The 27,965-nt window shown below is 32.0% G+C and overlaps 3 protein-coding genes across 4 annotated transcripts in view; 2 read left to right on the top strand and 1 right to left on the bottom strand.

The window, feature by feature from the left end:
• Positions 1 to 27,965, bottom strand: part of LOC126744737 (oxytocin receptor-like) — a 504,438-nt gene that overhangs the window by 336,965 nt on the left and 139,508 nt on the right. The gene's annotated exons all lie outside the window — the stretch shown is intronic.
• Positions 1 to 27,965, top strand: part of LOC126744740 (uncharacterized) — a 270,706-nt gene that overhangs the window by 186,050 nt on the left and 56,691 nt on the right. The window lies entirely within an intron of this gene.
• The window catches only part of LOC126744733 (lysosomal acid glucosylceramidase-like), a 107,011-nt gene that overhangs the window by 51,444 nt on the left and 27,602 nt on the right, over positions 1 to 27,965 (top strand). The window contains exons 3-5 of the mRNA XM_050452267.1: positions 2,657 to 2,840; positions 2,898 to 3,008; positions 8,226 to 8,373. Coding sequence (XP_050308224.1) covers positions 2,657 to 2,840; positions 2,898 to 3,008; positions 8,226 to 8,373 — 443 coding nt within the window. The remainder of the gene's footprint in view (positions 1 to 2,656; positions 2,841 to 2,897; positions 3,009 to 8,225; positions 8,374 to 27,965) is intronic.

Genomic DNA, 27,965 nt, shown 5'->3' with positions numbered 1-27,965 from the left:
TTAGCTCTTGTAATCTCCAGCTTTTCGAGGAGATCTAGTTTTTTACCCTTTCCACACTCATGTAATATAGTTACATCATCCAACACCGAAAAGTTATGACCAGTCGATAAAAGGTGATTTGCAAAGGCTGACTTTGTTTCTTTAATATCGGTGTCCTTACAATTGTTGAAAAGACTTATATGTTCTTTTACCCTAGTGGAAATTCTTCTACCAGACTGACCAACATACACAGCGGAACACTCACCACAATTCAAAGAATACACCCCAGATTTTAAAGTTTGCTCCATTTTAACCTTTGTGTTTATCAAGTGCTTTTTCAAAGTGTTTGCAGTTTTAAAAAGCTATTGAAAGATTAAGATTATTTTTAAAGAGTTTTGCAAGTTGGAGAGATATAGAACCAAAAAATGTTAAAGATCTGAATTTGTTAAGATTTAAAGAATTGGAGTGTAAGATGTGGTAGGAGAATTTATATTTATTCATGTATACGAAAAAAAGTTTATTTATGGTAGAAAGTGGAAAACCGTTATTAACTGCAAGCTGCTTTATGATGTTAAATTCTTTATAAAAAGATTCCTTGAATAGAGGGAGGGTAAACATCCTATATAATAAAGAGTTAAATGAACTTTTTGATAAATGAAGTCATAACTTTTCGGTGTTGGATGATGTAACTATATTATATGAGTGTGGAAAGGGTAAAAAACTAGATCTTCTCGAAAAGCTGGAGATTACAAGAGCTAAAAGAAGCCCAATATTAAATTGTGTCAATGATATCTTCAATTTCGAACCTAATCTAATTTTCAATAATCTCCAATAAAAAAAAAAAAAAAAATTAATCTTGTCTCATATAACGTAATTACTCGCATGCTACATCATTACCCCGATTTGGCGATAAGGTATATTCTTCGGACTTTAGATCCAATAGTCTCTGGTTCGATCCCTGTTTTTTGAAAAACTTTTTTTGTACATTTTTTTCTTTCATAATTGTATTTGTTTTCATTCTTTATAAAATAATATGTAAAGAATTTACTGGATGTGATATTTGGCGTTTTATAATTCATATTTTAGTCAATAACGATACACGATGGTATAAACTTATTTTATTTTTATGTTAGTGTGAGTCAGTGTGCAGTTTTTTGTATTTATATATTATTATAGGTATGTCTTTTCTGTTAATTAGCGTTCTGCTCCATATTATTTAATTTGTTAATTTTACTTAGGTCTGATGATGCCCTAATGCGGCGAAAACACGTAACCTTTAAATAGACGCTTGATTATGAGACTTGGACTTTGAGTTTACTTTCTCCTCCCCCTTTATTAGAATTTTCTATTGTTGGTAAAGTTTTTGAACAGATTGTTCACCAGAAAATGTATCCGGCATTTAAGAATATTTTTTTTACAGCCCACCATGGATTTATTTCTAGTTGCTCTGCTGTTACCAACCTGCTGGCATATGAACAGATCTTGTTAGGGGCCTTGGAGAGACGACGACAGATGCCGTATATACGGACTTTTCAAAAGCTTTTGACAGGGTTAATCATCGATTGCTTTTGAGTAAACTTGGAGGCTTGGGAGTTCATAGACTTCTTCTGCAATGGATTGGTAGTTATCTTTCCGACCTTGTTCAAAAAGTGAAGATTTGGGAGTTTGAGTCTTCGAACATATATGTTGCATCTGGAGTGCCCCAGAGCGCTCATTTGTCACCTTTTTAATGGTCTGGTAAATGACATAGAAGATTGTATATTTGCAAACCAGTTACTTTTATTTGCTGATGACTTTTTTAAAGTTATTGAAACTACAGAGGACTGTGTGGCTTTGCAGAGGGTTCTGGATGGTTTTGCTGGGTGGTGTGATCTGAATTGTATGCAACTTAATCTTGCTAAATGTTCTAAAATTAGCTTTTTAGGAAAGGAAACTAATCTTATGTATGATTACACATTAAATGATACAACACTTAACCACTTGGATCATATAAAAGACCTTGGTGTTATTTTTGACCAAAGACTTCGTTTTGACTCGCACATTGATCACATATCGGGCGGTGCTATAAAGCTTCTTGGTTTTGTTAAACGCATACTTAAAAAATAATTAAAACATGTTATTAAAGCACATACGTGAAGTTTAGTAGTGTAGAATTAAACTTTTCTTAAATTTATTTAAGAACAAAGTCAAAATATTTTTAAATAGTCAACCTTTGTAAAGTTTTTAATTTTTATTATTAGAACTTAGCCTGCATTATTTATGTTTTTATTTTAAGTATCTTTGACAAATATGAATATATGTCACCAAGTATGTGATTGTCTGAAATTTTTCCATATTTTCAATAGTTAATAATTTTTACATAGAAATTGTTGTATCTTATTACCGTTAATAAACAAATTGTATTATTGCTTTGGATTTTTGCATCAATGCTAAATTCAAAAACGCTTTGCAATGCAACAGTGCCGCCCTAGTGCCACAATTTTTTCGCTATTAGTAGCTAAAAAGAAAATATATATGTAGGCAATATATGTAATTATATTTACTTTTACAACAAAATATGACCCTAACATTTTACTATGTCCTTTAAAAAATATTAAGAGAGGAAAAACTAAGTAAGATTTTTTACGTTGATTTAAATTAATTAGAGGTCTATATAAAGTTTAACTTTATATTCTAGGTATAGTGGTAAGGGAAAAGTCCAAACAAAATATCTTGAATTGTGGGCACAATATTTTCTAAAGTTCTTCGATGCTTACGCAGAAAACGATATTAGTTTTTGGGGCGTAACCACCCAAAACGAACCAGAGAATGGTATAACGGGTATAGTCATTCCTAATAACGGTTTTACAGCCCCTGAGATGGTAAGTAAAGATGGCCATTTTATTTATAAAACATAAACTCATCATAATTATTTGTAGGCAGATTGGATTAAGAATTATATGGGGCCGGCAATCAGAAACTCTTCATACAGCAGTTTAAAAATAATAGCTCATGACGATAATCGCGCATTACTACCTGTTTTAAGCGAGGTGAGTGTGAGATTTGTTTAAAGAAATGTAGATCACAACAATAATATTTAAAAAAACAATACATTGTAAGAAGAGCGTGTACTATATTAAAAATATGATCAACTGAAGGTAATATATTTTGAGTTTATTTAATAAATGATACACCGGTGCATGTCTAAATTCAACTCTTTGACAATCAACGAGGTCGTCATTGTATCGTAATACGGCATGGGAGTTATATCGCTGGTTTTGATTATGTATTGGCTATTCATTGGTGTTTCTATGGGGTTTTCTTCGATTAGAAGAGACTTTGAAGCTTTTTCGTCTGGACTCGTTTTTAGGCGCATACAATTCGCATTTTCATGATTTAACTCCTCATTATCTAAGGTTTTAATTGGAGTTGAGTAGTCTAAAGAATAGATCAACGTTTCATCATTTATGGCAGACAATTGAATGCTATTTCTGGTTTCTAATGGAGTAGCGTTGCTTGTAGAATAATTCAATTGTTCATCGTTCAACAATGATTCTTGGCTGCCGTTCTTTGAGCTCAAAGAGTTTATAGAAGAATTGAGATTTTCAATAACATTCGTACAATTAAAAACGTCTGCATAACGGGTGGAAACGGGTGGACTTGGGTAACACTTTCAGTGTACCGAGTGACTTTAAGTCCTTCAGACCAGAGAGCCTTATCGGTTTCTCTAACGCCGTTGGGCTCTGGTAAACCCCGGTGGGGCATGACGGGTCCATCAAGAGACCTATATGCACAACTGCATTGGCAGCCCACTGTTTCGACAATTCAAAATTCAAATTCAACGGGTGGAATAGTTCAGCATTCAATACGAATTCCTGGCTGCTATTTACATCTTTTACAGGATTTTTACTAACATCTGGTCCTGGAAGTTCTTTACTATTCAAAGTGGCAGTGGCATTGAATTGAATTGTCGAAACAGTGGGCTGCCACGGCAGTTATGCATAGAGGTCTCCTAACGGACCCGTCATGCCCCACCGGGGGTTACCAGAGCCCAACGGCCCTAGAGAAACCGATAAGGCTCTCTGGTCTGAAGGACTTAAAGTCACTCGGTACACTGAAAGTGTTACCCAAGTATTTGATCCTGGCAAGCGTGAGTGCTGGGCACTTCACGACTACATGGTCAACGGTTTCATCCCCCTCACAGCATCATCCGCATTCTGGGTTATCCGCAATACCGATAGTATGGAGATGGCTTCTTAAGTGCCAGTGACCGGTTAAAAGACCTGTCACTAGCCGAATTTCGCGTCTTTTTAGGCGTAGTAGATTTTTGGTGAGACAGGCAGAGGGCCCACCTATGTGCGCTTTGGCCTGTCTCATACTAGGGGACTCAGTCCATCTTCGGTGGGTCCACTTGTCCCGCAGACCCTTCAAGGACGCGAACGCAATGCATTTGGCGATACCGACTATGAGTTCCGGCCCCATCGGCACAATCGCGGATCCCAGTCTGGCAAGAGAGACCGCTTCCTAATTACCTGCATGGCCTGCGTGGTCAGGTATCCAGACGAGCTGGACCCTGCAGCCAACCTGCACCAGCTTTTTCAGGACTTTTATGCACTCTAGTACAAGCTTGGAGCTTACCTTTGCGGCCGTTATAGCCTTAATGGCAGCTCTGCTGTCCGAGCATACTGATACGACTGTATTGCGGTATCCGCAGCATAGGATTTTCTGTCCGCATTTTAATACAGCGAATACTTCGGCCTGGAAGACAGTGGCGTGCTTCCCCAGCGAGTATGCCCTACTAGTATGTGGGATCCCACCACAAAGCCCTGATCCAGAGCCTCTGTTATTCATTCTGGAGCCATCTGTGTACCAGATGGTCCCCCTATTTGGCATCAATGCAGGTCTGTTGGAATGCTGCCACTCCTCTCTACCTGCAAAGTGCGTTACGAATCCCTCGCAGTTCACAGTCACTGGAGCCATGCAGTCACTGCGTGGCAGTGGCATTATTATCGAAACTATAACGATCTTTACTTAAAAGTGTTTTGATATAATCGGTGACATTCAGATGTTCTTCATGACGAACTGCCCAGGGTTCCTCTGAACTGTCTGATATTAAAATACATTCGTTTTCATTAATTGGTTCTTGAGTACTAATAATTTATCATTAGTACTAATTGAAAAAGCTTCTTCGGCTTCTGGTGGCTCCTCATATGAAGCAAACAAATCAGGCAACATACTTCTTTTTCCAGGACTTTTTGGTCGCTTTGGATTTTTTTTTCTGCCAATTATTGTGCCCCAATCCCTCAGTAAACTTATAAATCGCCTTCTAGGGAAGTTCAAGTCTGATACTTAAAAATTATCGAAAGCATAATCAAACATAAATAATCTACAATCATTACAAGCTAATCCATGCAATCTTTTAGTCTTGTTTGTTTCGAGGCTCATTTGGTTCAATATTAAGGATATTTTTGAGTCAATCAATTGTTCCCGGTCAGCTGAGGTGCGCATGTTTAATATTGGGGTGACATACTTGAAACGATTTTTTCCCTTTTTGGGTCCACCTGAGGTGCTCGAGGCTTCCAACCATCCCCCTCGAACACTTTTTTCCCTTTAAACCCGAATCGTTCCAAACTGATTAGCGTCTTGCAATATGGCTCCAATACCCGGCGTGTCCTCTTGAATCTTTTCTTCAGGCTTCGAGAAGACCATTTGAAAATGCTCCGGATTGACATCATCAGAAGAAAAGTTTTCTATGACTAATTTGCTTTGTTTCTTAACAAGTTTTCCAGTTTTTGCTTTGGGAGGCACCTTGGTGAGTTTCCATGCCACTTTTACGGACTTCTTAAGCTTAATAGGAACCTAAAGTCATCGTCACTATCTTCGACTTTGCGTGTCTCCGACGATTTAAAATAATTCGACACGGTCTTGGACTGTTGACTATTGCTCTTTGTTTTGATCTTTTTCGCTCCTCTTTTGATGTTCGATGGTGGTTTGGAAGAATATTGACTCTGCTTCTGGCTTATTCTGGTACACAGTCTCACTTTAGTGAGAAGACTGTTGAGAGCGGGCTGTTCGAAGGAGGCACGGAACTGCTGTCTGCGGTCCAACAGTAACACGGACTCCGTATGCTCTTTCAACCAAGCTCTGACTTTTTTAGCAGCAGGAGTCAATTCCATCAAAAACTAAGACAGACCTGCTAGAGAGATCCCGCCGGCCGCCCAAACGGGGTCCCTTTGGTACGTCTGGGCTTTCTAAACCTCTCGTCCACTCTCCTGTCCATATCACGACTTTAAGGTTATGTGCGACTCAGTTCAAATACAAGGCGAATAATTGCTTGTATTTGACTCGAACATTGATATTAGATGAGAGTTAATATGGAAAAGTTTTATTTATAAAAATTCGGAAAATTTTTGTATTTTGACATATGTCACTAACAGTGACAGTTGATGATCACTGTCATGATATGCACATCTCAGTGTAGGTGCCGCGACTATGCATCTAATTTCTACTTGGATGTAAATATCTTATAAGTGTAGAGAAAAAAGACAGTTGAATTTAGACATGCACCGGTGTATCATTTATTAAATAAAAAACAAAACACAGACAGGTTGGAGAATTGCAGATTACACATACTGAACAACAACGATGTAGCAGACGAGTAGTAGAACGAACTAGATGCATGCGTGCGCGTTGCCATATTTCGCATTTAAATATTCTCTATGCGTAATAATCGACTCCCCAACCTATATGTTAGTTGCTGATGCAAAAACGATATCATGCTAATATTTTGGTATTTCCATTGATTAAATTCACTGGTTATATTATAACATTTTATAAGTATTTTGACCCACATTAGACAAAAATATTAAGGTATCACTCGAAAAAAAAGTATTGCAGGAAAAAAAAGAAGTAAAGCGTTTTATAATTAAGATTTTATTCCGATAGCCCTATAAAACGCAACACTGTGTGCCAGTTTTCAGAGTAGAAGTCAAATTCTAAAGCATTTCAAGAATTTCAGTTACACTGAAGCTGTTTATCGAATGAGTTTATTTATAGTGAAGCTCTGTAACAATTATTCCCAAATGCAGTTATTTAAAAAAAAAAAGAAATATTAAGTGGCCTTACTTATGCCTCTGGCTTATTTTTTATAGGTTACTACAAAAGTATGGTAGGTGCTACCAGTCAATCTAGCTGAAATAAATAAACTAAAGAAAAATATCCAAGGGCAAACAAGGGCAAGACTTTTGATTTCGACATTTTTCGGGTATAAAATACGGGCAATTACATTCTAAAAATCGAAGGCAAGAAAAATGTACTTTTTTATATAAACGGCAACATCGTAATATCACAAATTCTTTACAACAATAAGTTAACGTCTAGGATCATTCAGAGTAACCTGTTGTTCCAATATCCAGTTTTCCATATACCTCTATGGTACACATTATCACAAAGATCAGTCGTAAGAAATGTCTCTATGACTTAACACCTGAAGAACTTAGTATAAAAAAACAAAGTATAAAAAGATATTTTAAAATAATTTGACTTCCGAATAGCCTGACCTTGATTTTGTTGTTAATTAAAATATAACATTATATACAATGATGAAAAATTAGAAGTTCAGAAATTGCACAAAAATGCAGAAATTAAATTTGACGTATTATTATCTAAATTGCTAAGTAGAAAATCAACTGCTATACAAACATGAATATGTGCTAAAAATTTTTAAAGATCTCTTTATTTTTTAAGTATTTATTAATAATTTGTTATATCCATAATATTAATATTATTTTAATAACATGATTTTATGATTATATATATATATGTTTTCCACTCTATTATTGGTGTTTCTCTGTTATATAAATAAATAAATAAATTTTTGGTTAAAATTTTTGGGTAAGAAGTTTCATTTTTGAAATAAATCTCTGGCAATATTAGGGTTAAAATGAGATTGTATTTCTCGACATATTTTTTGCTTATAAATATTTTTGTCCTTTTGGCACAACCTTCAAATTTGCCTCATATACTCGTTATGTTTATTATAATAATTGTTTTTTAAGCTTCGCATTTCCTCTTTTAAATTTACTTTGATTTTAAAATTATGAATTCGTTACAACAATATATATTTACATAGTGTTGCAACGCCAATTGAGGGCCTAAAAATATAGTAGCAAAGTTCTAATAGACTGTCTTTTATATCTTCCAAGTACTTATTTATCAGTTGTTTGAAATCTTCATTTTTACTTGGTTTAACTCTTTTTTTTATTTAGGTTGTGCTATCCGACGATGATGCATTGCACTATATTGATGGAATTGGTCTTCATTGGTACACTGACTTTATAACACCAGCTACTGTTTTAAACATGGCATCAAGTAGCAAAAAGGAATTATTTAGGCTTTCCACTGAAGCTTGTACAGGTATGTAATTTTTAACTTTAAGGAGAAACTTTCCACTAATCAACTTACTAATCTCTTATGATGCTGATTGATGTATTCCAATCTGATGATAATTCTGTAGAAACTAAAATAAAAAAATCTTTATTTAGGTTTTAAGTGCTTCAGTAAAGTTAGTTAAAAGAAATGACCGACTCTATAAAAATAATAAAACAATTACCAAATAAAATGAATTTTATACAAAGATAATGCCACAAAGCCTTCTAATATTTATGAGCTTTTTCAAATATTTCAGTAAAGTCTTAGAGCCTAACAATACGTCATCTTATTTAGTTGACAATATTGATACTAAAAATTCATTTACATTTAATATTACTCATACCTGAAGCTTTAATCGCCTTTGTTAAGAGTTTTGTTTTGTTAGGCTTCTTTTGTTTGTCTTAAGTACAGGTAAATATAGCCATTTTGCGCATGCGTACTATTACTGTTACTGCTATATCGTAAAATAGCATAGTATAATTTTTCATACATAGTATATTGCAATAATTTTTTATTGCAACAAAATGTTGTTAAATCGTAAATAATAATGATTTTTGGAGAATAACTTGTTAAAGTTAGAGGAGCCCTCAAAACTTTCCTTAATCTAAAAGTAGTGTCATTTGCCTTTAAAATGGCATTGCTAATTAATACACCTTGGGCGTACTAAATAAAAGCTTAAAGAATAATCAACCATTAGTCAACAATATCCGGATAGATTTTTATCAGCTATTTCTCATTCCCTATCTTCTGTTCGCTATAAAACTAACAATTCCGCTAATACAACTAACAAATACCCCACGTAAATCACAGTCATTAAGACAATAGACAATAGACGATTGGCATGTTTGAATAAACAATGTCGTATATAAGGATTTTTATCAGTCATGAAATACGATGATCCTTGAAAAGTTATTATTTATCTTAAGTAAATTACTAATTCGCGGTTTTTATGTGTGTTTTCCCTAACTTTTTTAATGGCTTTAATTTAAGTATTTATTAATTTTTTATACAGATTATACAATACAAATACCGAAAATGCACTGCAAAAGGCGAAATTTTGTAACTGTTTTAAAATTGTTTTCGTGAAACAAGTTTAATTTGTGCTAAAAGTGTTTGCTTAAGTTTTCTTCAGTTAATTAATAATATTATTTTCCTATTTTTTTTATTTTTTTTACTCGTCTCATTTTTTAGCTAATTTCTACATATACATCTGGTTAAAATCATTCTTGCCTTAAGCAAAGGACAAATTAAGTGCCAATAATAAACGAAATAAAAACCAAGTTTTTCTATATAAATTAATCCTAAAACTCGAAATAAATATTGAAATATACAGGGTGGTCCGGTTTCGATGGCGGAAAATTAAATGGCCGACGGAGAACGCAAAAATAATAAGTTTGCTATTATAAATAATATTCGAAAAATGATTAGTTAAAAAATTACAGGGTGTCAAAATTCTAATTAAAAAAATCATTTTTTTTTAAATTTTCTTAACCCACTTTAGATATTTTAATGAAATTTGGCACGTTCAGACAGTTAATCAAGACGCATCTTTTTGTGCAAAAATTATTAATTTTATTTACCAGTGGCGTGTGTGCGGGCCGACCTTCATACAATTTTAATTAAAAAAGTGATGCGCCACTGTTTTTTTTAATTTATTTTTTTTTATGAAATCCTTGTTTAGTTTAAAATAAAAAACATCTCTTTACTTTTTGTCGTACGACACACCGTTTGTGAGTAAAAAAAAAATTTGTATAAATGCCGATTTTTTTTTATTAAACAAAAAATATAAAAATACAAAATTTAATTAAAGACTAAATTATTATGTTGGGTTCTAAAAAAGACACAAGAATCAAATAAATAATGAAATGACAGTAAATTATTTAAGTAAGTCAAATTATTGTGTTGGTTAACTTATTAATTTTGCTATTGTTAACAGTGTTGTTAAAAGTATTGTGGAAAATGCGTTTTTCAAGTAATAAATACGCTGATATTCATTTTTGTTATGGATTTTGTGATGGAAATGCGGAAACGGCAGTTCGTGAATATCGAAGAGGAAATTTCTAAATCTCAAATATTGCGAACCTTACACGCTGACCACAGGCATGCATATCACCTACAGCCTGTTCAGGGTTTACACCCTGGTGATGCTGAAAAGAGAGTAAGATTTTGTCAGTGGCTTTTAAACTCAACAGAGGAAAATCCCGACTGTTTACACAAGATACTTTGGACGGATGAGTCTTGTTTTACAAGACGCGGAGTGATAAATTTTCATAACATTCATGTTTGGGCACAACAGAATCCTCATGCAATTCGGCCAAGATCGTTTCAAAATGAATTTTCCGTTAATGTTTGGTTGGGCGTTATTCGTGATAATGTTTGTCGTTTGCATTTCCTACCTCCAAGGCTAAACTCACAACTATTTCTGGAGTTTTTAAATAATAGTCTGCCGGACTACATTGAGGATTTACCCATTAATTTGAGACATGAAAGTTGGATACAACTGGATGGAGCCCCCCCACATTTTGGAATAGGTGTAAGAAACTGGCTTAATAATAATTACCCTCGAAGGTGGATTGGCCGGCTAGGGAGGAATTATATTAATGATCAAAATGGTATTGGACCAATACCCTGGCCACCCCCGTCACCGGATTTTAATCTACTAGATTTTTACGTTTGGGGAAACATTAAGGATAAAGTTTACGCTAATCCCGTATTTAACAGAGAGGAATTAATCTTAAGAATTCAGGAAGCATGTAATGACATGCAAAATCAAAATTTTGTGGTACTGGCTACAATAAACTCCTTAATAACTCGGTATGGAAAATGTATTGAGGTCGGTAGGCTGCATTTTGAACAACTTCTTTAATTATTAATTGTTTTTATTTTGTTATTGTTTTTAAACGAATTAAATGTGTTATCTTCTTATGTGTTTATCTAAATCAGCATTTTTACTCGCAAACGGTGTGTCGCACGATAAAAAGTAAAAAGATGTTTTTTATTTTAAATTAAACAAGGATTTCATAAAAAAAAGAAATTAAAAAAAAAACAGTGGCGCATCATTTTTTTAAATAAAATTGTATGGAGATCGGCCCGCACACACGCCACTGGTAAATAAAATTAATAATTTTTGCACAAAAAGGTGCGTCTTGATTAACTGTCTAAACGTGCTAAATTTCATTAGATTATCTAAAGTGGTTTAAGAAAAATAAAAAAAAATGATTTTTTTAATTAGAATTTTGACACCTTGTAATTTTTTAACGAATCATTTTTCGAATATTATTTATAATAGCAAACTTATTATTTTTTCGTTCTCCGTCGGCCATTTAATTTTCCGCCATCGAAACCGGACCACCCTGTATATGTAATTACTTTGACTTCGACGGCAAATATGACGAAATTTTGCATTTTTAAGATACACAAATTAATAAACATTTATGGCATCCTCTATTTATTCATTTTAAAATTGAAACGCGTGCAATTTGGCTCTTTTTAACATTAGTACAGTAACAAAATAATATATGTTAATTACTGTTTTAATTAAGAATAAACGGTTTGAAGCCACTTAGATTACACACTGTTGAGCGCCAAAAATGTTTAAATCTCGATGTGATTGACAGTAAGTAAAATAGTACGAGTTTGAGTTTTAGTTTCTATTTGACATATTTTACTATTGGATATCACCTTAAAATTGACTTTTAATTTTTTTTTACCGATAATCTTGTAATGTTTCAACTGTCTGGAAAAACTGGATTTCTGGTAGAAATTTTGTGTTTTGTTTTAAAATTGTTGTAGTAAAACCACTTTTTTTATTAATAATTTATGCCTTAATTTTTTTAATTATTAGATCTTTCCTTTATTAAAAATGACTAATTTTCTGATTCCAATAAATTATTACATAAAAAATACACAATAAATTAAAAAAAAAACACTATTATATACAAAAAAATTAATTTAATAAAATAATGCTTAAAAAAGAGACTTATGTGTATAACTATGTATAAGACAACGAAGGATACAAGTGAAGAAGGTCTATTTTTACAGCTATTTTAATTTTGTATTAAAGATCGAATGTTTGCAAAAAATTTAATAAAATCTATAGGGCCCTATTGAAAAAATGAGATTGATGATGACCTGTGAAATCGGAAACATCGTATTTTAAATTTAATAGAGTTTAATTTTTTTAAATATGAAATAAAGAATATAAAAGAAAGTATTTTATGCATCATTATAAGCAGTTTACAATAATATTTTGTAGCTCATTTTAATGAGTAAAAATGAAGTTATTATCACATATTTAATTAAGAAAATTATATTTCTCAATTTAAAATATTAATCCATACAAAGTTATTAAATAATGTTCATATTAAAAAAAAAACGTTTTTTAAACCACTCAGATCACACACTGTTGGGCGCCAAAAATGCTGAGTTTTAGGTGCTATTGACATTAATAATTTTCTTTGATTTTCGATAGCTAACCACAGATTTCTATTGTTGTCCTTTAATTTCATGTAGTTGAACTAAAAAAATTTAATGGTGTAGTGGTTATAGGTAGTCAAGAGCTTAATTTTTATATCTAATAACAAAATAATATATGTTAATTACTGTTTTAATTAAGAATAAACGGTTTTAAGCCACTTAGATTACACACTGTTGGGCGCCAAAAATGTTTAAATCTTGATGTGATTGACAGTAAGTAAAATAGTACGAGTTTGAGTTGTTATTTGAGTTTTAGTTTCTCATAGTTTCTCATTTGGCATATTTTACTATTGGATATCACCATAAAATTGACTTTTAATTTTTTTAACTGATAATCCTGTAATGTTTCAGCTGTCTGGAAAAACTGGATTTCTGGTAGAAATTTTGTGTTTTGTTTTAAAATTGTTGTAGAAAAACCACTTTTTTTTAATAAATATTTATATTATAAAATTATTTTTCGATTTTTAAAATTTTTTTATTTGTGTAATTTTTTGGCTAATTTCTACATATACATCAGGTTAAAATCATTCTTGCCTTAAGCAAAAGACAAATTAAATACCAATAATAAACGAAATAAAAACCAAGTTTTTCTATCTAAATCAATCCTAAAACTCGAAATAAATAATTAAATATATATGTAATTAATTTGATTTTAAAGGCAAATAGAACGAAATTTTTCATTTTTAAAATACACAAATTAATTAACATTTATGGCGCCCTCTTTTTAATTATTTTAAAATTATTCACTTTTTCACCTTTAACTTCTATAATCTTACGTCAACCTTTAATTTTTAATTGGATTGAAAGGCGTGCAATTTGGCTCTTTTTAACATTAGTATAGTAACAAAATAATATATGCTAATTAGTGTTTAAATTAAGAATAAATAGTTTTTAAGCCACATATATTACACACTGTTGGGCGCCAAAAATTTTGAATTCTCGATGTGATTGACAGTCAGGAAAATAATACGAGTTTGAGTTGTTATTTGAGTTTTAGTTTCTGTTTGGCATATTTTACTATTGGGATATCACCTTAAAATTGATTTTTAATTTTTTTTAACTGATTATCCTGTAATGCTTCAACTGTCTGGAAAAACTGGATTTCTGGTAGAAATTTTGTGTTTGTTTTAAAATTGTTGTAGTAAAACCACTTTTTTATTAATAATTTATGCCCTAATTTTTTTAATTATTAGATCTTTCCTTTATTAAAAATTACTAATTTTCTGAATCCAACAAACTATTACATAAAAATACACAACAAATTAAAAAAAAACACTATTATATAGAAAAAAATTAATTTAATAAGATAATGCTTAAAAAAGAGACTTATGTGTATAACTATGTATAAGACAACGAAGGATACAAGCGAAGAAGGTTAATTTTTACAGCAATTTTAATTTTGTATTAAAGATCCAATGTTTGCAAAAATTTAATAAAATCTACAGGGCCTTATTGAAAAAGTGAAATTGATGATGACCTGTGAAATCGGAAACATCGTATTTTAAATTTAATAGAGTTTGATTTTTTCGAATACGAAATAAAAAATATGAAAGAAAGTATTTTTTGCATCATTATAAGCAGTTTACAATAATGTTTTGTTTCATTTTAATGAGTAAAAATGACGTTATTTTCACATATTTAATTAAAAAAATTATATTTCTCAATTTGCAACATTAATCTATATAAAGTTATTAAATAATGTTCATATTAAAAAAAAAACGTTTTTTAAACCACTCAGATTACACACTGTTGGGCGCCATAAATGCTGAGTTTTAGGTCGTTGTTTTCCTTTTATCTCACGTAGTTGAACCACAAAATTTTAATCTTGGTTATAGGTAGTCAAGGGTTTAATTTTTCATCTATACTGTATTTTTCTTTTAAGATCATAAAGTGATTACGGTAAACCTATGAAACTGAAAAATTATGTAAGGTAAGTCTAGGTAATTTAAACCGGACGAAAATGAGGTCTACTCTAAGTTTCTCTAATCCTGAGTGCCATTTATGATCTAGTCTTGTTCCTTTCTTCGGTGTACAAAACATCTAGATAATGCGCATTTATTTGAAACTAGAATTTAACAAAACTAGAACAAGATATTCAATTCGTTTCAAGCTTTGGGTCCGTAGGAATATTTTTTTTGGAAGATTTCTAAATTTTAAAATAAAATGAATCTTATACAAGGATAATGCCACAAAGCCTTCTAATATTGATGAGCTTTTTTAAATATTTCAGTAAAGTCTTAGAGCCTAAAAATACATCTTGTTTAGTTAACAAAATTGATATTAAAATTTTTTTTACATTTGATACTACTCATACCTGAAGGTTTAATTGCCTTTGTAAAGAGTTTTATTGTGTTAGACTTCTTTTGAATGTTCCTAAATACAGATAAATATAGCCATTTTGCGCATGCATACCATTACTGTTACTGCTATATCGTAAGATAGCTAAGACATTTCGGGGTTATCTATGATAGATAATTTAGGATTGTTTACAAGTTCTCAAACCAACTCAGTTTTTAATCATTTACAAAAAAATTATAGTATTTAATTCCATATTTATGCTTTAGAATACAATACTATTTATATTTTTCTTAATTTTTTATACATAGTATATATCATAGTATATATCATATACATAGTATTATCTATGATAGATAATTTAGGATTGTTTACAAGTTCTCAAACCAACTCAGTTTTTAATCATTTACAAAAAAATTATAGTATTTAATTCCATATTTATGCTTTAGAATACAATACTATTTATATTTTTCTTAATTTTTTATACATAGTATATATCATAGTATATATCATATACATAGTATTATCTATGATAGATAATTTAGGATTGTTTACAAGTTCTCAAACCAACTCAGTTTTTAATCATTTACAAAAAAATTATAGTATTTAATTCCATATTTATGCTTTAGAATACAATACTATTTATATTTTTCTTAATTTTTTATACATAGTATATAGCAATAATTTTTCATTGTAATAAAATGTTGTTGAGTCGTAAATAATCTACATAAAACTGATTTTTGGAGAGTAACTAAAAATGAGAGGAGTCCTCTAAACTTTCCTTAATCTCAAAGCAGTGTCATTTGCTTTTAAAATGGCATTGCTAATTAATACACCTTGGGCGTACTAAATAAAAGCTTAAAGAATAATCAACCATTAGTCAACAATATCCGGATACATTTTTATCAGCTATTTTTCATTCCCGATCTTCTGTTCACTATAAAACGAACAATTCTGCTAATGCAACTAACAAATACCCCACGTAAATCAGTCATTTACAAGACAATAGACGATTGGCATGTTTGAATGAAACAATGTCGTATATAAGGATTTTTATCAGTCATGAAATACGATAATCCTTGAAAAGTTATTATTTATCTTAAGTAAATTACTAATTCGCGGATTTTACCTGTGTTTTCCCTAACTTTTTTAATGGCTTTAGTTTAAGTATTTATTAATTTTTTATACAGATTATACAATACAAATACCGAAAATGCACTGCAAAAGGCGAAATTTTGTAACTTTTTTAAAATTGTTTTCGTGAAACAAGTTTAATTGGTGCTAAAAGTGTTTGCTTAAGTTTTCTTCAGTTAATTAATAATATTATTTTCCTATTTTTTTTATTTTTTTTATTCGTCTCATTTTTTAGCTAATTTCTACATATACATCTGGTTAAAATCATTTTTGCCTTAAGCAAAGGACAAATTAAGTGCCAATAATAAACGAAATAAAAACCAAGTTTTTCTATATAAATTAATCCTAAAACTCGAAATAAATATTGAAATATATATGTAATTACTTTGACTTCGACGGCAAATATGACGAAATTTTGCATTTTTAAGATACACAAATTAATTAACATTTATGGCATCCTCTATTTATTCATTTTAAAATTGAAACGCGTGCAATTTGGCTCTTTTTAACATTAGTACAGTAACAAAATAATATATGTTAATTACTGTTTTAATTAAGAATAAACGGTTTTAAGCCACTTAGATTATACACTGTTGGGCGCCAAAAATGTTTAAATCTCGTTGTGATTGACAGTAAGTAAAATAGTACGAGTTTGAGTTGTTATTTGAGTTTTAGTATCTATTTGACATATTTTACTATTGGATATCACCTTAAAATTGACTTTTAATTTTTTTTAACTGATAATCCTGTAATGTTTCAACTGTCTGGAAAAACTGGATTTCTGGTAGAAATTTTGTGTTTTGTTTTAAAATTGTTGTAGTAAAACCACTATTTTTATTAATAATTTATGCCTTAATTTTTTTAATTATTAGATCTTTCCTTTATTAAAAATGACTAATTTTCTGATTCCAATAAATTAATACATAAAAAATACACAATAAATTAAAAGAAAAAACACTATTATATACAAAAAAATTAATTTAATAAAATAATGCTTAAAAAAGAGACTTATGTGTATAACTATGTATAAGACAACGAAGGATACAAGTGAAGAAGGTCTATTTTTACAGCTATTTTAATTTTGTATTGAAGATCGAATGTTTGCAAAAAATTTAATAAAATCTATAGGGCCCTATTGAAAAAGTGAGATTAATGATGACCTGTGAAATCGGAAACATCGTATTTTAAATTTAATAGAGTTTAATTTTTTTAAATATGAAATAAAGAATATGAAAGAAAGTATTTTATGCATCATTATAAGCAGTTTACAATAATGTTTTGTAGCTCATTTTAATGAGTAAAAATGAAGTTATTATCATATATTGAATTAAGAAAATTATACTTCTCAATTCAAAATATTAATCCATATAAAGTTATTAAATAATGTTCATATTAAAAAAAAAAAAACGTTTTTTAAGCTACTCAGATCACACACTGTTGGGCGCCAAAAATGCTGAGTTTTAGGTGCTATTGACAATAATAATTTTCTTTGATTTTAGATAGCTAACGAAATCTGAAGTTTGTATTGTTTTCCTTTAATTTCATGTAGTTGAACTAAAAAAATTTAATGGTATAGTGGTTATAGGTAGTCAAGAGTTTAATTTTTCATCTATACTATATTTTTCTTTGACGATTATAAAGTTATTACGGTAAACTTATAAAACTGAAAAATTATGTAAGGTAAATCTAGATAATGCAAACTGGATGAAAATGAGTTCTACTCTAAGTTTCTCTAACCCTGAGTGCCATCTCTTATCTAGTCTTGTTCCTTTCTTTGGTGTAAAAAACATCTAGATAGTGCCCATTTATTTCTAACTAGATGAAGATATTCAATTTGTTTCAAGCTTTGGGTCCGTAGGAATAGATTTTTTGAAAAATTTCTAAATTTTAAAATAATATGAATTTTATACAAGGATAATGCCACAAAGCCTTCTAATATTTATAAACTTTTTCAAATATTTCAGTAAAGTCTTAGAGCCTAAAAATACATCTTGTTTAGTTCACAATATTGATACAAAAAATTCTTTTACATTTGATACTACTCATACCTGAAGGTTTAATTGCCTTTGTTAAGAGTTTTGTTATGTTAGACTTCTTTTGAATGTAGTATTAAATTCAATATTTATGTTTTAGAATACAATGCTATTTATTTTTTCTTAATTTTTCATACATAGTATATTGCAATAATTTTTCATTGCAACAAAATGTTGTTGAGTCATAAATAATCTAAATAAAACTGATTTTTGTAGAATAACTTGTTAAAGTTAGAGGAGTCCTCAAAACTTTCCTTAATCTAAAAGTAGTGTCATTTGCCTTTAAAATGGCATTGCTAATTAATACACCTTGGGCGTACTAAATAAAAGCTTAAAGAATAATCAACCATTAGTCAACAATATTCGGATAGATTTTTATCAGCTATTTCTCATTTCCTATCTTCTGTTTGCTATAAAACTAGCAATTCCGCTAATACAACTAACAAATACCCCACGTAAATCACAGTCATTTACAAGACAATAGACGATTGGCATGTTTGAATACAACAATGTCGTATATAAGGATTTTTATCGTCACGAAATACGATGATCCTTGAAAAGCTATTTATCTTAAGAAAATTACTAATTCGCGGTTTTTATATTTGTTTGACCCAATTTTTTTAATGCCTTTAATTTAAGTATTTATTAATTTTTTATACAGAATATACAATACAAATACCGAAAATGTACTGCAAAAGGCGAAATTGTGTAACTGTTTTAAAATTGTTTTCGTGAAACCAGGTTAATTCCTACTAATATTGTTTGCTTAAGTTTTCTTTAGGTAATTAATATTATTTTCCGATTTTTTTATTCGTCTCTTTTTTTGGCTAATTTCTACATATACATCAGGTTAAAATCATTCTTGCCTTAAGCAAAGGACAAATTAAGTGCCAATAATAAACGAAATAAAAACCAAGTTTTTCTATATAAATCAATCCTAAAACTCGAAATAAATATTGAAATATATATATAATTACTTTAATTTCAAAGGCAAATATTATGACGAAATTTTGCATTTCTAAAATACTCAAATTAATTAACATTTATGGTACCCTCTATTTATTCATTTTAAAATTGAAACGCGTGCAATTTGGCTCTTTTTAACATTAGTAGAGTAACAAAATAATATATGTTAATTAGTGTTTTAATTAAGAATAAACGGTTTTAAGCTACTTAGATTGCACGCTGTTGAGCGCCAAAAATTTTGAATTTTCGATGTGACTGACAGTAAGGAAAATAATACGAGTTTGAGTTGTTATTTGAGTTTTAGTTTCTATTTGGCATATTTTATTATTGGAAATCACCTTAAAATTAATTTTTAATTTTTTTAACTGATAATCCTATAATGCTTCAACTGTCTGGAAAAACTGGATTTCTGGTAGAACATTTGTGTTTGTTTTATAATTGTTGTAGTAAAACTACTTTTTTTATTAATAATTTATTCCTAAATTTTTTTTAATTAATAGATCTTTCCTTTATTAAAAATGACTAACCTTCTGATTCCGATAAATTATTACATAAAAATACACAACAAATGAAAAAATACACTATTTTATACAAAAAAATTAATTTATTAAGATAATGCTTAAAAAAGAGACTCATGTGTATAAATATGACAATGTATATATAAGACAATGAAGGATACAAGCGAACAAGTTCTGGTCTATTTTTAGAGCAATTTTAATTTTGTATACATCGTTACTATGGAAGATCCAATGTTTGCAAAAAATTCAATAAAATCTACAGGGCCCTATTGAAAAAGTGAGATTGATGATGACCTGTGAAATCGGAAACATCGTATTTTAAATTTAATAGAGTTTAATTTTTTTAAATATGAAATAAAGAATATGAAAAAAAGTATTTTATGCATCATTATAAGCAGTTTACAATAATGTTTTGTAGCTCATTTTAATGAGTAAAAATGAAGTTATTATCACATATTTAATTAAAAAAATAATATTTCTCAATTTACAATATTAATCTATACAAAGGTATTAAATAATGTTCATATAAAAAAAAACATTTTTTAAATCACTCAGATTACATACTGTTGGGCGCCAAAAATGCTGAGTTTTAGGTGCAATTGACATTAATAATTTTCTTTGATTTTAGATAGCTAACTACTGATTTCGAATGTTTTTCTATAATTTTACGTAGTTGAACCACAAAATTTTAATCTTGATTATAGGTAGTCAAGAGTTTAATTTTTCATCTATACTATATTTTTCTTTTAAGATCATAAAGTGATTACGATAAACCTATGAAACTGAAAAATTATGTAAGGTCAGTCTAGGTAATGTAAACCGGACGAAAATGAGGTCTACTCTAAGTGCCTCTAACCCTGAGTGCCATCTATAATCTAGTCTTGTTCCTTTCTTCGGTGTAAAAAACATCTAGATAGTGCGCATTTATTTCTAACTAGAATTTAACAAAACTGAAAGAAGATATTCAATTTGTTCAAGTTTTTTTTTAGGATTTCCAAATTTTGCTGGTTTCATAGCCTCAAATGTTAAAGACATAATAGTCAAAAATATGGCCCAGAAGGGTCGCGTAAAGTGCATCCAATTTTCAACAGCATGCTAAAAACTGAACAATGGGTTGTGTGAATTCTTTGGGGATTCGACACTAAAGCAAAGCTATAAGGAACAACGTTCACTTCGACCAACGGACTTAAGTTTATTCAAAGAAAAATATACTTTTTGGATTTTTGTGGGATCTTTAGAAAAATTATCTGCAAGGGCTGTGTATATTATCTGCCAATAAAATTCGAGTAATTATGATGATATCTCGGATGATGTCATATATCTGCCATCTCTGCAGAAAGGGTCTTTTAATTTTACAAAAATCGTAAAGAGGATTAATGATCTAGAAACTTCTTTCAATAATTATTATTTGGAGTCAACGAGATCATTGCTATATTGGAGCAACTTATTTTTGTACTCAAACAAAACTTAAACATTTGAACTAGAATGATAATTCTCAAACATCCGTTCCTCCTACTCCATCTGCATCAACTGATGGGGAAATTCTAAGTAACGGCTTGATTGCCAGAGAATCTTGACTTGTAAAATGAAAAGGCCGAAGCTGTTGAGATTAAGGATCGAATTATGTGGAACTTCTCTAAACGTGCTGACGGCTAGCAGGCAAATGGAACCGCAATGGTCGATAGTCTATCAATTTCGTCCTTTAGGTAGGATTAACGAGATTATACTTGTTTTGAAGAATAAAATGACCACCAAATCCGGGAAAGTCTATATTGAAACGGATATGACACACAGGAATTGCAGAAACTATAATGATATAGGCATTGCAGATAAAGGAGAGAACAACCTCGACCCAAAGCATATCAATGGTCTTCTAGTATCGTTACAATAAAACTATGTTAACAATTCTGCCTTTATTAGTGCCTGACTACACGTCTAAGTTAAACTATTATTAAACAGAACGTTCGTGATGACAACAATAAAATAAAAAACTTTTTTACTTGCGTTAGTGCGACAAGGTTATATGGTTAAAGACAAGAGTTTGCAGTGCTTAGCTTTTTTCCGATACCTATGATATCTACAAATCCGACACTGGAAATGAAAATGGCAATGACTAGAATTTTGAATTGGCATTGCTAGGGTAGGTCTCAGCGCTTCGGGATTTTCACTTCATCGCATTACTTGATTACCTTGGTTGTCAGAAGTCTATAGTTGTTAGTAATTCAAATTCTTCTAATGTTCCATAGTATAATCAGATAATAAATCATGATAGATTCCTGGACTCGTTTTCTTTAAATACACCTTTACTCATGGTAAGATATTGACCTCAATATTTCGTATCAGCGTATCGTGAAATTTTAGCCTAATAATGTCTTTGCATGTAGACTTTTCTATGACATACTGACGTTTAGCGCTGTCTGATGTTAATATTATACCTAGTTCTTCAGTTAAGGATTTCATTGGTGTCCTGGCTGATATCATAATTTACATTTTTAACGTAATACTGTTTACAGAGAAAGTTCAGGAAAAATTGCTAGATTATCACCTTTATTAAAAGTCAATCAGTCTAATAAGGTAACCAGTTACGAGACAATCTTAAATGCAAATTTTTAAAATATTTAAAATTAGTCTCTGTTTATTAAAGGTGTCTTCTCGGTCGATCAGTATAGATTCAGGTCGATCAGAAGTGGGATTTTGGGATCCAAATTTGTCTTAGCTGTCTGGTCATGTTTGTGAATTAATTGATACTCATACTCAGGTCGAGGTCATTTATGCTGACTTTGAAAAAGCCTTTGATCGGAGTAGACATCATGTAGTATTAAATAAATTGAGTTACTTGGCCTTTTAGCTAGCTTAATAGGTTTGTTTTGTTTTTGTTCGTATTTGCTTAATACACACTAATATCTTAAGTATGACGTTTTTAAATCGAAATGTGTTATTACTACATCGGGGTACAACAGGATTTTAACCTGGGACCAGTATTATTGGTTCTATTAAATATTGACCTAATTACCTCCATTAAATGTGATGTGTTGGCATTTGCTGATGACTACTTGTTATAATCATGGTATTAAGGATTTCTTCGAAGCTGCCTGAACTCCCGGTGGCGCTTTTAGAGCCGCCTGACTGTAACTGTAGATTTGATGGTTCTGTTTTCTGTTTTTGACATGGTGCAGCCTGTAAGTGGTTTTTATGGCTTTCCCCTGAAGGTATATATGCAGAGGGGTCAGTCCAAGTAGTATTTCCATGGGGGCTATTAGGTGGTTCTGACCGCTCCAGTAATAAGCAAGCCTTTGAAAGCTATTAAGTTTTGTTTTGGCCAGTTGTTTTGTTGTTTTACTCTACCACACCATAGAGCCGTAGGATATTGTCGGTCTGACGATCTGTGTGTATAACCACTGCATCTGTTGGGTTCAGTCGCCAGGTGTTGCCGCATATCCTGCGACAATTACATAAGGACAGTTTTGCTTTCTTGATTGTTTTGTCAAGGTGCAAGTTCCAATTAAGCGTCCTATTTAAGGTTATCCTGAGGTATTTCGCTTCCGTTGCAAATTGGCTGGTTTTACCTCTCAGGATTGGCGCCTTGAGATTCGTTTTTCAGGTGAATCGCATCATTATAATTTTATGCGTATTAATGAACATTTTCTCCTTCTTGCACTATTTTAGAATAATGTTTAACACTTCTTATAGTGCTGTTGAGATTACTTTCTCATTTTTTTCTTTTAACAGGATCTTTCCTTTTAACTTTTCCTCTAAATTTACCTTCATACCGCATAACAATAAATGTCTTGGATTAGCTTTAAAGAGGTATGGGTTTATAATTAGAAACTTTAAAAGTTTGACACTAGAACCTAAATTTAAACTACTGTTTTGTTGCTTTATCAGATAAAAATTAAAGTATGGCTGCATAATATAAAATCCACTTTACGTTATCTTTGGCAAACTTTATGGTCATACCAGGTTATGCTAAATCACTAATGAATATTAGGAATACCAATGGTACAAATACGGATTCTTGTGGAGCACATACGTTGACACCGTAAAGGTCAGTTTCAACGTCATTAGGTTTACCGGCATTTTCTTTTCATTTAAAAAAGACAATTTTCCCTAATTCCCAAACTATGTAGTTTAGTTGTAATAAATGTCAGACTCAGGGTATCAAATGTCCTGGAAAGACCATGAAATATTCCAGTCATTATTCATTCAGTATCCAATTTCTCCTTTATATAAGTTTTGTACGTTTTCCAGTTTGGAATTCCTGTTGGCTGTCGTCAAAAATACTGTACTTATTAAGAAGCCTCAGAAGTCTGGTTATTCAAGTCTATTTTTAACTAAGATGGAAATGTCAATGTGGAAATGTGGTTCAGCTACCTTCAGTGCTAACAGACGATTCTTTATTCTTTATTATTTTTTATTATAGATTATTTATTCCTCTTAGTACTTCTCCTCTATTAATTAATAGAGGAGATAGGCTTCAGGAATATGGATTGAGATTAGAACGAGCATATGGTTGGAGTAGTTAGCAAAATAACTATGGATTTGTAAGTAGAAGTCCATTCTTGAAGTGAGCCGCTATAATATAGCAGGTTAGTAAGGGTGGGAAAACTTTTTTCCACAAATGAAAATACCAATATTTTAGTTAAGAGTAATAAATTTTGACGAATTCACTTCTCATCAACAGACTCTTATACTACATAGCTCCAATACTTTGCAGTAGTACAAAGCTGCAATACCTTGCAGTAGTGTAAGACTCTAATAATGAGTGAACTCGATGAAATGCATTACTCTTTACTAAAAGATTGGCGTTTTTATTTGCGAAAAAAAAGCCTTCCCGCTTTCCCTAATCCGCTAAGCTATGGATTCGGCTTTGAGCTACTGACTTATATGAGTATAGTTACACTTTGTCAGTCCATTAATGGAAAGGACCTATTTGACCAACAAAAAATGGCAGATAGATTTGGATGATCCTATTCGTTGGTCAAATAGATCCTTTTCATTAATGGAGAGACCAACCGTAATTATACTCCAAACCTGTTTCGCTGTGTTCTTGGATTTTATGATTTCTTCCGCATTGTAGTTTATCTTTGCCTATTTTTTAGATTCATTTGCGTCCTACTAGTAAGCAAATATTTGGGAAAAAAAATATCTAATGCCTTGTTTGCATCGGGAGACTGCCGTTCCAAATTTTGAAAGCAAAGCTTTAACCTTAGTTATTCATGACTTTTTCTAGTGAATAGCCTTTTTTCTCTAATATTTACGGCTTCATTCTCAGTTCCGATGTATATTTTTCGTCCTTGCAGGAGATGATCATATAGATGTGGTTAATTGAGGGCAAATGTAACAAAACGGTATTCAATATTAATTTCCACATAATCGATAGATTACGATGACACACCTATTGTGTCGCTTTTCTTGTTAGGCCGTCAAAATAATTCGCCCAGGCAGCGATCTGGACCCTTAAACAACAGGAAATGACTAAGCTTCTTGTGTTTAAAAAACTTGTTTTCAGAATGATGTTTGGACCCAATAGAGATGAAACAACAGTGTGGAAAAGGCGCGATAATGCTTCGCGGAAAAATATTGTAGTATAAACATGGTCATAAAAGGTTTATTCTAGCAGTTGAGTTTAGCAGTTAGCAGTTATTAGTCATTCAATCGCCATAAGAGCACGTCAGATAGTACAGACATTGTTACATATATAGCGTGAATCACCCATCTATCCACAAACCAGATAACTCCCAAGAACAAACGGCGGAGAAAAACGTCTGCGGACGAAAAAAAAATGGACCTATCTGATGGATACCAGACAGACAGGTCTACGAAAAGCGTGGACTACAGGAGATCAAGAAGCAGACAAGTGAGAGAGCGGGGTAAGACTTCGCACGACTCTTCAAAATTCCTAAAACCGCAAACAAAATCCCGTACTGATCCCCGATTATCCAAAACAATTAAAACCACCCCAAACCCCGACCTGGGAACTGGCAAAGCGCCACCCTAGAGTGCGGAACAAAGGCAAAGTGAGGAACGTGTACGCAAATTCGAGGAGAAAATTCGGGAAAGCGATTTGCTAATAGGGAGAAATGTAAAAGAGATGCACGAGGTTAAACTTAAAAACTCTCAGCTCACCGAGACATTACAACTATTCGAATATAAGATAAATAAGTTGATCTCAGAAAACCATTCTCTTAACAAGCTAATCTCGGACTTGAATCGTAAACTCGAGGCAGAGACGTATAATATGAAAGCTCTAACTAACCAAAACACCAAGCTTGAAAAGCGCCGCACGGCGCTGTGGCACTGGCCAGCAACAAAAATGAAAACGAACAGAAAAAGAAAAGAACCAGGGAAGACGCGGGCAAGTCTCCGCCTTCACAAGACGGAGACAGGTCGGCATCGGAACCGGTTAACCCTGAAAAAACAACAAACAGGGAGCCAGTCCCCTCAACATCGTCAGCCGCAAACCCCATCCCAATCACCACTGAAAATTCCACTCTTAAAAAAGACCCACTATACATGCCCCTAAACAACCTTTCCTTAGCGGGAAAGGGGAGGAGTGCTAATCCCAATATTAACAAAGTCCCCAAGGTAGTGTTAAGAGACACGAAAAATTGGGCCACAAAATATAAACCATTTTGTGAAAATAAAATTAACATAGTAAAAGTTTAGAAAGATAGATTGGGATTAGCGCTCTTCCCCAAAACACATAGAGAAGTTCCCAAACACAAAGATCATAGAGCACTCACAGAACTACTCAAGGAAGAGGGAATTGTATTCCATTCCTTCTTCCTTGAAGAGGACAGAAAGTTGAATGTGATACTGAAAGGACTGGATAAAAACTTCAAACTGGAAGAAGTGGAGAAGGAACTTAGAATGATGGGATTCGAGCCTGAGAAACTGGGTTGCTTTAAAACCGGCCCAGGTCGCAGAAGGCCCACAGACCTCATCAGGTTCCTCGTCCCTAAAAAGCAAGAGGCCGTGTTTGGGATTGAAAACATATTAAACATTAGGGTCCGTGTTCAGCGCTTAAGGACTCACAATACTATAGATAACAGGAAGCATGCCCAATTTGCTTCCCGTGTATCATCACTGCCAAGAATAGGGAAACGTCATGAGCAATTCCAACGCAAAGCCGCGTTGCCACAAATGTAAGGGCGAACACTTCTACTCAGATTGTGAAAAAAAACAGAGCAACACCGGCAGAATGTTGCAATTGCAGTGGCAACCATCCGGCGAGTTATTAGCGCTGCCCAAAAAACCCGAACATAAAAAACATAAATAAACAAAAAAGCTTCGTCGAGACCTTGAGAACGACCAGCACGGACTCTAATACTAAGAGGGCCAAGCTAAAGGATGGCACCTCGAAATCGCATATGAAACGTTCCGAGTTTTCTATTAATAACACGAGCCTCTTAAATCTTCTAAGTTTGCCTGAAGGGATGTTGCAAAAATAAATCGACATCCTGATGGAAAAATTAAATTCAAACTATTGCTAGGAGCCGAGGTCAAAGTCTCCACAGTGTTCATTCATTTCCTTTTTGGGTGCTCAAATCCTAAATCCCATCCGTACTAACCACAAAACCCCACATAAAACCCAACCCAAACGTCAAAAACCCAAACATCATTCGAAACACCATAAAAGACCTACGTTCACACCTCTGCCCGACCTTTTCTCATCAGCCAAAATTTCCGTAGTCTGAGGGAGCCTGGTCTGCTCCGCAGGCTCGCGTCCAATAACATCACACCCAGACCTTATAAATACAAGTAACCAAACCTCATCCCAGGGTTGCCAGGTGTGGCGCATTTACGCCAAAGTGGCGCTTTTAAATTTCAAATGGCGTGTAAAATTTTGGTACATGCGCCGGGCGCCTAAAGTGGCGCTTTTGTATTTTGTATCGTGCACCTTGATTGTAAACTAGTCAAAAGAAGCATTGGTTTAGGTTGGTTCTTAATACTATTAATTTCATAAACAAATCCAACTACCAAAAGGGATCGTCTGCCATTCGCCTTTGCATGAGCGTGAGCGTAAACTGGACTTTAGCACTACAGATACTTATGACAACTTTGCTCGTCAACCGTCAAACCGTGACAGTTATGTTGACATGGCGGCAACATTATTGTTTGTGGTTTGTGTTTTGAATTGAAATTGATTGATATT

Source organism: Anthonomus grandis, chromosome 14 (assembly GCF_022605725.1).
Source record: "Anthonomus grandis grandis chromosome 14, icAntGran1.3, whole genome shotgun sequence".
Lineage (NCBI taxonomy): Eukaryota > Metazoa > Arthropoda > Insecta > Coleoptera > Curculionidae > Anthonomus > Anthonomus grandis.
This window is presented reverse-complemented; position numbering and strand designations above follow the sequence as displayed.